Source organism: Pseudorca crassidens, chromosome 2 (genome assembly GCF_039906515.1).
Source record: "Pseudorca crassidens isolate mPseCra1 chromosome 2, mPseCra1.hap1, whole genome shotgun sequence".
Lineage (NCBI taxonomy): Eukaryota > Metazoa > Chordata > Mammalia > Artiodactyla > Delphinidae > Pseudorca > Pseudorca crassidens.
Window position 1 is genome coordinate 45,093,735 of NC_090297.1, and position 12,996 is coordinate 45,106,730.

At 40.9% G+C, this 12,996-nt stretch overlaps 1 protein-coding gene across 4 annotated transcripts in view; it reads left to right on the plus strand.

Moving 5' to 3' along the window:
- The window catches only part of TCEANC2 (transcription elongation factor A N-terminal and central domain containing 2), a 38,709-nt gene that overhangs the window by 723 nt on the left and 24,990 nt on the right, over positions 1-12,996 (plus strand). The window contains exons 1-2 of one of the 4 annotated variants that reach the window (XM_067726244.1): positions 52-231; positions 843-986. In XM_067726244.1, coding sequence (XP_067582345.1) covers positions 885-986 — 102 coding nt within the window. In that variant the 5' untranslated portion in view covers positions 52-231; positions 843-884. Of the gene's footprint in view, positions 1-51; positions 232-842; positions 1,122-5,870; positions 6,018-12,996 lie in introns of those variants that run through there. The other 3 variants (XM_067726246.1, XM_067726247.1, XM_067726245.1) reach the window with 3 other exon arrangements.

Consider the following 12,996-nt stretch of genomic DNA (forward strand, 5'->3'; position numbering starts at 1 on the left):
GCGCCCGAGCCCGCCCCTTCGCGGTGTGTTCTGGGGAATGTGGTTTGGTTCACACCCACCTCCTCCACCCTCCTGACTGGCGTCGGTGTTCTTCCGGCTGGCTGAGCCTCTAGCGAGAAACTGCAGCAGTGGAAGGAAGCGTCGTTTAGTTCTGACCCCCGAGGTCTAGGCCTGGGCCCTCAGAGGGTGCGTTCTGGAGAGGCCCAGCTGCTGACAGGGCTGCTTTTCCTGGTGGGTCTCATCTCACATGACATCGTTGTTAGGATTCCCCTTCCTGGGCTCCTGAGTGCTGAGGGCAGAGGAAGGTGGTGGTTCCCTTTGCTCTGGGATCAGAGCAGGACAGTCGTGGTTAGGGTCCTTTAACCACGGAGTAGTTCCTGGAGATGACTGGTTGCTGAGAGGACCATGCTGAGATCTGGAGGAGGTTGTTGGTTATTGGTTACTAGGGGAACCCTTGGGGTTGTGGCTATGGTGCGGTAATTAAGACAGCTTCATTGAACCCGGGGGAACTCTAACCCTGCCACAACCCAACCTAAGTTGGAAGAGGCTTTAGAAGTCACCAGGTTCAACGCCTGGCCCAGTATTGGAAGCCCCTCTACAGTGTGCACTTCTGAAAGCTAGACACCTCCTAATTCAGGAAGTAGACCCATCATTGTATACAGTTTTCAGTTTTTAGGAAGATGTTTCTTTTTCAGGAGGAAATCTTCCTGTGAATTTCACCCAAGAGTCCTAATAATTCAGGAATGCTTCCAGAGTGTGTAGAACCCAATTGTGTCACTTTAGGGAACACACATCACAGAAGCTTTGATGACGTTTTAGAACCTGCCCTCTTTCTTGAGCAGAACACGGTGCAAACACGTGAAGGTAGCTGGAGTCCCCTAGCAATGGATAAATTCGTCCTTCGAACACCCAGAATCCAGAATAGTCCTCAGAAGAAAGCTCCTGGAGGAAAGATTTACAAGCAGGCCACGATTGAATCTCTGAAGGTGAGAGGGGATCTGGGAGTGGAGAAAATGTGCAAAGGACTGTGATAGCAGGAGGTCTGGAGGAATTCTACTATGGAAGACCTATGAATTACCTATTTCTGTGCGTCCTCCCCAGAGTGTTCCTGACCACTCCAGGTTTGTTTCCGTCATACCCTGTTTATCAATTCCTGCGCTATGTTACACTCTTCTAATTACTTTGGCTTTGTGGTATGTTTTGCTAGCTGGTAGGATAAGCCCCCTAAGTTATTCTTCTTTTGCAAAATTTTCTTGTCTATTAAATGGAATGTTAAAGTACCAAATATGATTTTGTGTTCCCTGTACAAACTCAGTAAGATTGGGTGATGATACCATACCCTCATATCCTATTGACCAGAACCGTATCACGTGGCCTTTACAGCGACAGCTGAGATTGGAAGAGAGACTGTTAAAATAGACTCTTTGCAACCTCAAACTGTCTGATTTCTGTTAGCAAGGAAGAAGCAAGGAATAGATACAGGATAGACAACCAACACTGAATCAATGGATATAAATACCCAATTAGTGGTAATTATTACTTCACTAAAAACAAACAAAAAACCGTTTGTAATTAGTTCCCTTTGTCTTCTTGAACCTCCCCTCCTACATTACTGACTTTTTCTTTTCGGTTCCCTTTATTGCTTCCTATTTTCTCAACTAGACTACTAATGTTTGTGCTCCCCAGAGCTTTGTCACATTTTATGTGTTTGGCCAGGGTGATCTTATTCATCTTAAGGCTTCCCATGCTGCTGACTGCCAAACTTGCACCTCTAGACTAGATCTCTGAAGGTGAGAGTGAGATCTGGGGCTAGAGAAAATGTACAAAGGACTGTGATAACAAGGTGGCCTCCTGAGTACTTGACTGATATACTCAGTTGGATTTCTCTTCTAGATGTGCCACAGGCTTACCAGACCCAGATTAGAAAGCAGTAAAGGGGAGTATAAACAAAAGCCCTGGGTTCTAGGCCCTACTGTGCAGCTGTGTGATCTTTAGTAAGTCATTTCCTTCTCTGGGATCTCACTTTGTCCTCATCTAGAAAATGTAGTGTTTGACCTATAGCAGTGTTTCTTCAAAGGAACACTGTTGTCCTTTGAGGCAAGATAATTGTTCATCATTTGGAACTGTCCTGTGAGTTGCACAAAATTTAACATCCCTGGCACTCAGACAGTAAATGTCAGTAGCAATGTCCCATTGTGATGACCAAAAATGCCCTACATATTTACAAGTACCCCTTGGTTGAGACCTACTGAGCTCTAGATGGTCTTTAAAATCTCTCCTAGTTTTGCAGTTTTGTGACTTCCTGGAACACATTCAAGGTTTTCAACTGTTTGTCAGGGTATCCATGGATAACTGTACACAGTAGTGATTCTCAGTGAGGGATGGTGGTGGGCAGGATTGTGATATCAGACTGTCTGGAAGAAAAAGAGGATGGTAGTAATTGAACTACATGTACACTCACATACAAATACCCAGATTCTAATATACCTTCACCTGACCCTTCTGCCCTTTGTGTCCCCACGTGGGCCCCAGTTGAGAATAACTGTGTGTGATGATGAGAATGAGCCAAGTGAAGATTATGGAATTAGAATAAACAATAGGCATATGGAATAACATTCTCTTTAAATGCAATAGTTTTTCTTCCAAACCTGTTTTTTATTCTCCTGTATTTATTTTATATCCATATACCAAGAAACTGGAAATAGAAACTTAGAAACGATCCTTAATTCTTCTCTCTTATATCTAGTTTTCAATTCTGTCTCCTAAAAATCCTTTTTGCCCTTAACATCTCCCACTTTAAATTCAAAATCTTGTTGAGGGCTTCCCTGGTGGCGCAGTGGTTAAGAATGCGCCTGCCAATGCAGGGGACATGGGTCCGAGCCCTGGTCCGGGAAGGTCCTGCATGTCGCGGAGCAACTAAGCCTGTGCGCCACAACTACTCAGCCTGCGCTCTAGAGCCTGCGGGCCACAACTACTGAAGCCCGCACACTTAGAGCCTGTGCTCTGCAACAAGAGAAGCCACAGCAATGAGCAGCCCACGCACCGCAACCAAGAGTAGCCCCCGCTTGCCTCAACTAGAGGAAGCCCTTGTGCAGCAACAAAGACCCAACTCAGCCAAAAATAAATAAATAAGTAAATTTATTTAAAAAAAAAATCTTGTTGAATTTAGACCAGTGCCATGGTCTGTTAACTTGTCTCTGTGCCCTTGGCATCCCCTGTCATTCCAGCCTCCACACTTACGCCAGAGAAATAAGTCTTTAAAAAAAAAAAGAAAATCTACTCAGGTCACCTCCCTGCCTGAGGAAACCACTTCCCTTAGTGGTTTCAAATTACCTTTTGATAAAGACATTTCTTTACGTGGTACCCAAGGCCCTCTTGTGACCTGGTACCTGCTTGCCCTGCTGCTCTTCTTATTTACATTCCATGCAGTGTCAACCACTCACAATTTCCCAAAGATGTTGTGTTCTGTCATACCTCTGTACCTTTGCTTATGCTGTCCTGTCTGCCTTGAACGGCTTTTTTCTCTTGTCTTGGAGGCAATATAGTATAGTAATTAAGAACACAGACTCGAGCCAAACTACCTGTGCTAAAATCCTGGCTCTGCCACTTAAACTACCTGTGTGACCTTGGACAAGTTAACCGCTCTGTGTCTTTCCTCATCTATAAAATGGGATTAATAATAATATCTATTTTATAAGGTAGTTATGAAGTTTGAGTGAGTCGATGTATGTAAAGTGCTTGGAACAGAGCCTGGCACATACTAAATACTATGTAAGTGTTTGCTGTTATCAGCTACTTTATGAAATCCTTTGTTCGCATGACCTAGTCAAGAGTTTCCTCTGCTATAAGGTCTTTCCTAACCACCCTCTGTCCCCCAGATACAGAGCCAATCTAATCTCTCCCTTCTCTAAGCCATCCCTATATCTTAACATGCCTCTACCATCGCACTTACTTGTGCTATATAATAAGTGTTTCTTTACATGCCTGTGTCCCGCTACACTCTCAGCTTCTTGAAAGACTATGTCTTATTGGTTTTGTGGCCCCAGTAGCTGGCATGGGGCTTGGCATATAGAAGACCATGGTGCATTTTTCTGAATGACGAAATGGTTAGTTTTTGGTTTTTGGCTGCACCCTGCGGCATGCTGAATGACCAAATGAATTAAACTCTAAAAGCCTTGGCATGGCATGTGAGACCCTTTCTATTGTTCTGTCTGAGGTGCCATCTCACCTCATCTCTTATAGCTCCCCGTTCACGGGAATGCATTCCAGCCACACCCCATTTCCTGCTCTTCTCTATCTAAGCTATTCTCTTTCATGTCTCCAGGGCTTTGACTTGATGTTGGTCCCCTTTCCTGCATCTTTTACAGAGTGAATTCCTACCCATTTGTCATCCCGCTCAAGTGAATCTTAGATTGTTTCATGAGTACAGGGACCTTGGGCATTTCATTTACCTCTCCATCCTTGGACCTGTCACAGTGCTTGGCACATACTAAGTGGTCAATAAATATTTGTTAAATAAGTGAAAGATGAAATGCTTCCTGGGTCCTTTGTGGGGAATTAATCTTTCCCTCTTCGATACTCTCTTGGCACTTGGTTCAAATATCTGTTGTAGCACTTACCTTACTGTATTGTAATTATCTGATTACCTGTAGTTTCCCCAATCTATTATGAACTGTTAGGACTGGGACTGCAGTCTCTTATGTTCTGATTCTGCTTGAAGACCTAACACAGTGCCTGCTACATTGTATGTAAAATTTTTTTGAATAAACAATAATCATTATTTGGGGATGCCCTTGCTGGGTCTGGATAGTAAGCTACTCCACCAATGTTACTGTGAAACAACTTTATGCTCAGTACTGTGCTAGGTACTTTAGGGAACATAAGAAAAATTTAAGATAAAAGTATGAGCCTTAAAATAAAAAGAACCCACCTGCCAATACAGGGGACATGGGTTCGAGCCCTGGTCCGGGAAGATCCCACATGCCGCGGAGCAACTAAGCCCGTGCACCACAACTACTGAAGCCTGCACGCTCTAGGGCCCGCGAGCCACAACTCCCGAGCCTGTGTGCTGCAACTGCTGAAGCCTGCGTGCCTAGAGCCAGTGCTCCGCAACAAGAGAAGCCACTGCAATGAGAAGCCTGCGTACCGCGATAAAGAGTAGCCCCCACTTGCTGCAACTAGAGAAAGCCCACATGCAGCAACAAACACCCAACGCAGACCAAAAAAAGAGTTAAGAGAGGAAAGAGCTCAGCATCTGTTTTAGTGGTCAGAGCACCTTAAAGAGATGGAAAGATTTGGCTAGGTAGAGGGAAGTAGCGACATATAACCATTCAGTAAGTGGTACTTGCTGTTGTCTTTCGTTTATGCATGCACACATGCTTACTTTCCTGTGTATACAATGGCAAATTAAAAACAAGTTGAGTTAAATATGAATTCTAGAGAGTTAACTAGGTCCACGTTCTTCCAAGTGACTATTCTCACACACCACTATCATGTTTTAATGACAAGAATCTGCTGAATATTCAAGCCTCAATTTCCTCATCAGTAACATCAGAAATAATATTTAACCTGCAGGGTTGTTATGAGGGCTAAATAAATAAATGCATATTGAAAGGGCTAAGCATTGTGCCTGGCACACAATAAAAGCTAATAAATAGTTCCCTCTTTTCTTGTATGGAAAAAAAGAGGCTGTGTAGTAAAACTAGAGCTGAGAATGATGATGATGATGATAGTAATAATGATTCCTGCTTACATTTATTGAGCCCATTTCTGTGGGCCAGGCATTGTGCTAAGTGCTTTACATATATTAACTCTTTAACTTCTAATAATAGCTCTGTGAAATGGATGGTTTTATCATTTATATTTTACAGATGAAGAATCTAAGGCACAGAGAGATTAAGTAGCTTGTCCAAAGTTATGAAGCTTTCAGTGGCAGAACTGGGATTTGAACTAGAAAATCTGGTTCCACAGTCTGTGAACTAAAGAAAAGTGGAGGTTTCTGAATGCCAGCAGAGGAGGTATAAAAATCTTGGAATATTAGGACCATTGTACTTCTGTTATCAGCATATTACAAGTAATTTTGCCATAGCCTTATCACATTCAATAAAAGTGACACTCAATAAGCTCATGTGGTGTACATTTGAATAGTAAAGGTTAATTTGGTTAATCTCTTCTTTCTTCCTAAGGGAAAGTGATTTCTTCTGTTGGTTGCACTAGGAGATTTTTTTAAATGCAAAGATTCTGAAAAGATGCTAATTATTTTAGGTTCTGCACTTAAGAATGCTTTATAAATCTTTATACTCCCTTTGTAGGATTGACTAGCCAATATGTTGTCCCCTGCCCCCACCAGTGGAATGGTGCCCATTTTATTGCTTATGAGCGAAGCATCTTCCTTAATTGGTTTTACCAAACCTGATATTCCAGCTATCCACAACTGTTAAGACCAGATGGTATTTTGGAGAGCACCTTTTCTTTCTGGCAGTAACCATTCCACTACTCATTATAGCTTCCCCATTCATATTTTATTTCCACTTCCCTTTTTCCTCTAAATAATTCAGATAAGAACTTGCAGTATCCATTTTGGGGCCCATATGTGGACAAAAATAGGGAAACATTCTTTGTATGTATATGGAATTCTCTGGAACGGGCTGCTATATTTTTCTATTTTTGCCCTAATATTTCAGATCTGAAGACTGTACTGTACTTAGTCCTTGAGGGTAGATATAACTTTGTTCAATTACATCTACTGCACACTGGGGATAGAGAGACAAGTAAGAAATTGTTCTGGCCCTCAAGTTGTTCATAGTCTAATGGAGAAGACAGCCTTGTAGATAACTATTTGCAGAAAGTACAGATGGGGCAATTGAAGCCTGTGCAGATTACAAACTCAAAAGGGAGTTTGGTCAGATGCGGTTGGAGAGAGGCAAGTAAGGCTTCATACAGGAGGTGATTCTTGAAGAGTCTTTCAAAATAAGTAGGTGTTATCATGTGGTTCAGGCAGAGAAAGAGCATCCCAGGCAGAGGATGTGAAATACTGTGGTTGTTTAGGCAGCTTCAAATAATTTGATGTATGTTGAGCCAACGGTGAGGCTGAAAAGGATTTCAGGAGCCAAGTCATGTTTGTTAAGACCTTTTATGCCATACTAAAGAGCTTAGGCTTCTGTAGTTCCATATGCTGGAATGATCGGATATGAAAACCCCAACCTCATTCCAGCCATGTAGAAATGCTCAATAAAAAGTCTCCTGTACAGGGACTTCCCTGGCAGTCCAGCAGTTAAGAGTCTGCTCTTCCACTACAGAGGGCGTGGGTTCCATCCTTGGTCGGGGAACTAAGATCCTGCATGCCGCATGGTGCAGCCAAAAACGAAAAAAAGTCTCCAATACAGAACTGAGCTTGAAAAGAAGAAAGAGAAACACTCAGGTGCCAGGAAGAAAGAGGAAATCCAAACCCAGAGCTGGAGATAACAGGCATACCTTGGAGATATTGTGGGTTCCGTTCTAGGCCACTGCAATTATGCGATTTTTTTTTTGGTTCCCAATGTATATAAAAGCTACGTTTCTGCTATACTGTAATCTGTTAAGTGTACAATAGCATTATGTCTAAAAAAATGTACATACCTTAATTTAAAAATTGCTAAATAATTATTGCTAAGTAATGCTAACTATCATCTGAGCCTTCAGCGAGTTGGAATCTTTTTGCTGGTGGAGGCCTTGCCTCGATGTTGATGGCTGCTGACTGATGAGGGTGGTGGTTGCTGAAGGTAGGGGTGGCTGTGACATTTTCTTAAAATACGACAATGAAGTTTGCCATCAATTGACCCTCCTTTCATGAATGATTTCTCTGTAGCATGCAGTGCTGTTTGATAGCATTTTACTCACAGTAGAACTTCTTTCAAAATTGAAGTCAATCCTACCAAACCCTGCTGCTGCTTTATCAACTAAGTTTATGTAATCCTTCATTGTCATTTCAACAATCTTCACGGCATCTTCACCAGCAGTAGATTCCATCTCAAGAAACCTCTTTCTCTGCTCATCCATAAGAAGTAACTCGTTATCTATTAAAGTTTAATCATGAGATTGCAGCAATTCAGTCATATCCTTAGGCTCCACTGCTAATTCTAGTTCTCTTGCACGTTCCACCACATCTACTGTTAATTCCTCCACTGAAGTCTAGAACCCCTCAAAGTCATCCATGAGGTTTGGAATTAGCTTATTACAAACTTCAGTTAATGTTGATATTTTGACTTCTAGTGAATCATGAATGTTCTTAATTGCATCTAGAACGGTGAATTCTTTCCAGAAGATTTTCAATTTACTTTTCCATCAGAGGACTCAACTATCTATGGCAGCTATAGCCTTACGAAATGTATTTCTAATCTATTTCTAGATACGTGTATCCTAGAAATGTGTTTCTAGGACTTGAGAGTCAAAATTACTCCTTGCAGCAGAATGGATGTTGTGTTAACAGGCATGAAAACAACATTAATCTCGTTGTACATCTCCATCAGAGCTCTTGAGTGACCAGGTGTATTGTCAATGAGCAGTGATATTTCGAAAGGAATCTTTTTTCGAAGTAATAGGTCTCGACAGGGGGCTTAAAATATTCAGTAAATCATGTTGTAAACAAATTTGCTGTCATCTAGGCTTTGTTGTTACATTTATAGAGCCCAGTCAGAGTAGATTTCACATAACTGTTAAGGGCCCTAGGATTTTCAAAATGGCAAATGAGCATTGGCTTGTACTTCAAGTCACCAGCTGCATTAGCTCCTAACAAGATCGTCAGCCAGTCCTTTGAAGCTTTGAAGCCAGGCATTGATTTCTCTCTAGCTATGCAAGTCCGAGATGTCATCTTCTTCCAATATGAGGCTGTTTTGTCTACATTGAAAATCTGTTGTTTAGTGTAGCCACCTTCATTGATTATCTTAGATGGATCTTCTGGATTACTTGCTACAGCTTTTACTTAGGCACTTGCTGCTTCCTTGTACTTGTATGTTATAGAGACGGCTTCTTCCCCTAAACCTTATGAACCAACCTCTGCTAGCTTTAAACTTTTCTTCTGCAGTTTCCTCACCTCTCTCAGCCTTCATAGAATTGAAGAGAGTTAGGGCCTTGCTCTAGATTAGGCTTTGGCTTAAGGGAATGTTGTAGTTAGTTTTTTTGTTTTTTTATGATTCTGATTTCTCTCCTTTCTTAACTTATCAATTATACTTCTTTATTTTTTTTGAATTTTATTTTATTTATCTTTTATAGGTTCTTATTAGTTATCCATTTTATACATATTAGTGTATATATGTCAATCCCAATCTCCCAATTCATCACACCATCACCCCCCCTCCCTGGGAATGTAGTTAGTTTGATCTGTGCAGACCACTAAAACATTCTCATATAAGCAATAAGGCTGTTTTACTTTCTTATCATTTGTGTGTTCACTGGAGTAGCACTTTTAATTTCCTTCAGGAACTTTTCCTTTGCATTTATGACTTGGCTAACTATTTGATGCAAGATGCCTAGCTTTTGGCCTGTCTCGGCTTTCAACATGCCTTCCTCACTAAGCTTAATCATTTCTAGCTTTTGATTTAAAGTGAGAGACATGTTTCTCTTCCTTTCACTTAAACATTTAGAGGCCATTGTAGGGCTATTAATTGACTTAATTTCAATATTGTTGTGTCTCAGGGAACAAGGAGGCCCAAGGAGAGGGAGAGAGATGGGGAAATGGCTGGTTGGTGTAACAGTCAGAATATTTATCAGTTAAGTTTGCTGTCTTGTATGGGCATGGTTTGTGGCACCCCAAAACAATTACAATAGTAACATCAAAGGTCACTGATCACAGATCATAACAAATATAATAATAATGGAAAAAGTTTGAAATGTTGCAGGAATTACCAAAATGTGACACAGAGACACAAAGTGAGCAAATGCTGTTGGAAAAACAGCATCTGTAGACTTGCTCGTTGCAGGGTTGCCACAAACCTTCAATTTGTTAAAAAAAAAAAAATGCAGTATCTGCAAAGTACAATAAAGTGAAGTGCAATAAAACAGGGTATGCTTGTATATAGTTCCATGCAAACCAGGTACAGAGTTTAGGGGCTGGGGTTTTAGGGCCAGTATGGGGACAGCAGATGAGGCTTCAGGCCACATGAAGCTGGGAGTCAACACAGGGCTACTATGCTTTTGAAAAATGAACTAGAAAAATTCCATCCACCAGTCCAAGGAATCAGCATGAAGATTGTATCATCTCAGGGTTTGAGTTCAAAAAGAGTTGACCATGATAAATTAGAACCTCACACTTATTACTATGTGTGTATATATATTTTTAACTTCGTGCTATCTGCAAAGCTGAAAAATTAACATGAAAACTGGCCCAGAACCAGGGAAATCCAAAGGCCTTGGCAAAGGCAAAGGCGAGATTTCCCTGTTAAGACACTTCACAACCTAGAGTACACAGGACTCCTGTGGAAAACAGTCTCCATTAAAGATGAATTCATGGTCAAAAATTACAAAACTCTACAATAAAATAAATTACCAGGAGGGAGGATGAGCAGGCAGATGTAAATAATAGAATTTCTACTCCAAGAAGCGGAGATAACAGTCTGAAAGAGACCTTAAATATGTTTAAAATGTTCACAGGATAATGAAAGTAATAGAAATGATAAGAATAGGATAGTATGAAAAGAAAACAGGCAGATTTAGAGAAAAAAACAATTTGTCCAATGAAAAAGCATATTTGTTGACAAAGAAACACATTGAACAGGTTAAAAGTAGGTAAGTCATAGCTGTGGAGAGAAATGCTGAATTGAAAGCTAGATCTGAGTAAATCACTTAGAATGCATCCCACAGAAATAGAAATATGACAAGTTAAGAGACTTGAAGGACAGGCAGAGACCATGTATATTTCTAATAAGCGTTTCAGAAGGTAGAGACTTGTGAGGAGGATACTGGTATAGATTTCATTGAGTATCTTAAAACTTGTAAGGGCAAACACTAAAATGATAGAAATAGAATGTATAACTTCCAAGCCATAAAAGAAAAAACAAGATTAAAGAAAACTCAGGCTGTTAAATAAAAGATAAGAAAAGAAGAAAAAAGCAAAGAGAAAGTATGTCCAGTGTATCAGTAATCATAATAAATGCAAATGGATTAAACATGCCTATTAAAAGATAGAAACTCTCAGATTGGATAGGGGAGGAGGAGCAAAGTAAAGCAGCCGTAGGCTATTAAAGCATAATGACCCAGAAAAAAGTTGAAAGTAAAGGATGGAAGACATATGAGTGTATAATAGGCAGGAGTTCATTGAAGCAATGTTTATAATAGGGAAAATGTGAGGGGGGAAAAAGTCCCTAAATATCCATTAAGGGACTAGATTTTAAAATTCTAAGACATTGTATATAAAAATAATGGAATAATAGTCAATACTATTAAAATAGATCAACTGGGTTTATACGTATCAGTATGGATAAATCAAGAAATTATACTGAGTGAAAAAAGCAAGCTGCAGAATATTATATTTACACCTTCTTCCTACTGAAAATATCCCTTACCTGGCTTCATCGATTTATTTGTCATACCATTTAACACTAATACTATTTTATATTGTAACAGATCATAAAAAAGGGCTCTGTCTCAATTTTGGCTAGGGCTCCTAAAGGCTGAGAACAAAGGAATAGCTATAAAATGGTGTTCCCAAATGTTATTCTAGACCATCTATACAGAACTTGTGAAGGCAGATAATGAAGACCAGTTTTGGAATCCTGAACCTATCACCTACCGTAGGCAATAAAGAAAGTTGAAGGTAAAAAAAAAAGAAGGTTGAAGGTAAAGAAAGAGAGGAGATAGAATTCCTTTGGATAAAGTGGGAGGGCTATGGTATTTTCACTTGGAGAACGTGACCTCAGTTCCTGGAGTTGGTGGACACAGAGACCAGACCTGTGCCTGGGAAAGTCTAAAAACAGGGTGGCAACTGATGCCACAAGAAGGAGAAGTGGCTGCTGTGGGAAAGCTGTTATGCACAGAGTTTTTCAGGGCAAAGATGTGGGCATAGTGGAGAAAATGCTAACTGGCCTGGAGTTGAATTAAAGGAGCTCAGTTCACAAGGATCCTTGGAAGGGTAGTGGGACCCCTACAGAGAGAGTGGGTGAAGCAGTTGCCAGAAACTGGAGACTTAGGGTGGACCTGTAAGCCGCTGGCTGGAAGAGGCCTTGCTAGTGTTGTGGGAACTGCAGGTGAGATCTCAACCATGGGAGCTCTCCACGGAACCACAATAACGTCTCATGAATATCTGCCAAGTCTAGAGAGCACTGAAACCTGATGAGCGTAGCATCACAACCAAAAATAAGGCTTCTGCTTTCCCTTACTGCTGCTTTTTTTTCCCAGTTTCGAACCTGGAAGGGCCAAAGACCAAAGCAAACAAGCAGATGGGGGAGGAGGAGAAGCAGAGGTGGGGAAATAGAGAAGTCCCCAGACATCCCCTTCTCCCACCACGGGCAGCTAGGCTAGACCCCAGCCAGGGAGGGAGTTGAGACTTTTTGGGTTGCTTTTTATTGAACTATTACATGCATGTAGAAAAGTAGACAAATATGTACGTCTTAACAGATTTTCACAGAGAGAACACACCTGTGTCGCCAGTATCCAGATCGAGAAACAGGACATTTATCAGAGGCCCCTGTGCCCCTTCCCAGTCCCTACCTGGGCCCACCTCCCCAGGGTAATATTGATAAAAGCAAGAAAAAAATTTTTTGTGTGCAATTATAAAAGCGACTTTATTTTTTTGTCTCCCTGTTTACTTAAAAAAAAAAATCTTAGTTGAAATAATTTCAAAACTACAGAAAAGTTGCAACACAGTACAAAGACCTTCCTCATCCCTTTCACCCAGATTCCTTAATTGTTAATATTTTACACTTAATGGTAAGATTCGTGTCAACTTTAAGATAGTGGTTTCTTCTAGAAACGGAAGGAAGGGAATGAAGGGCGAAGGGTGTAAGGAGACTTGAACTTTACAGT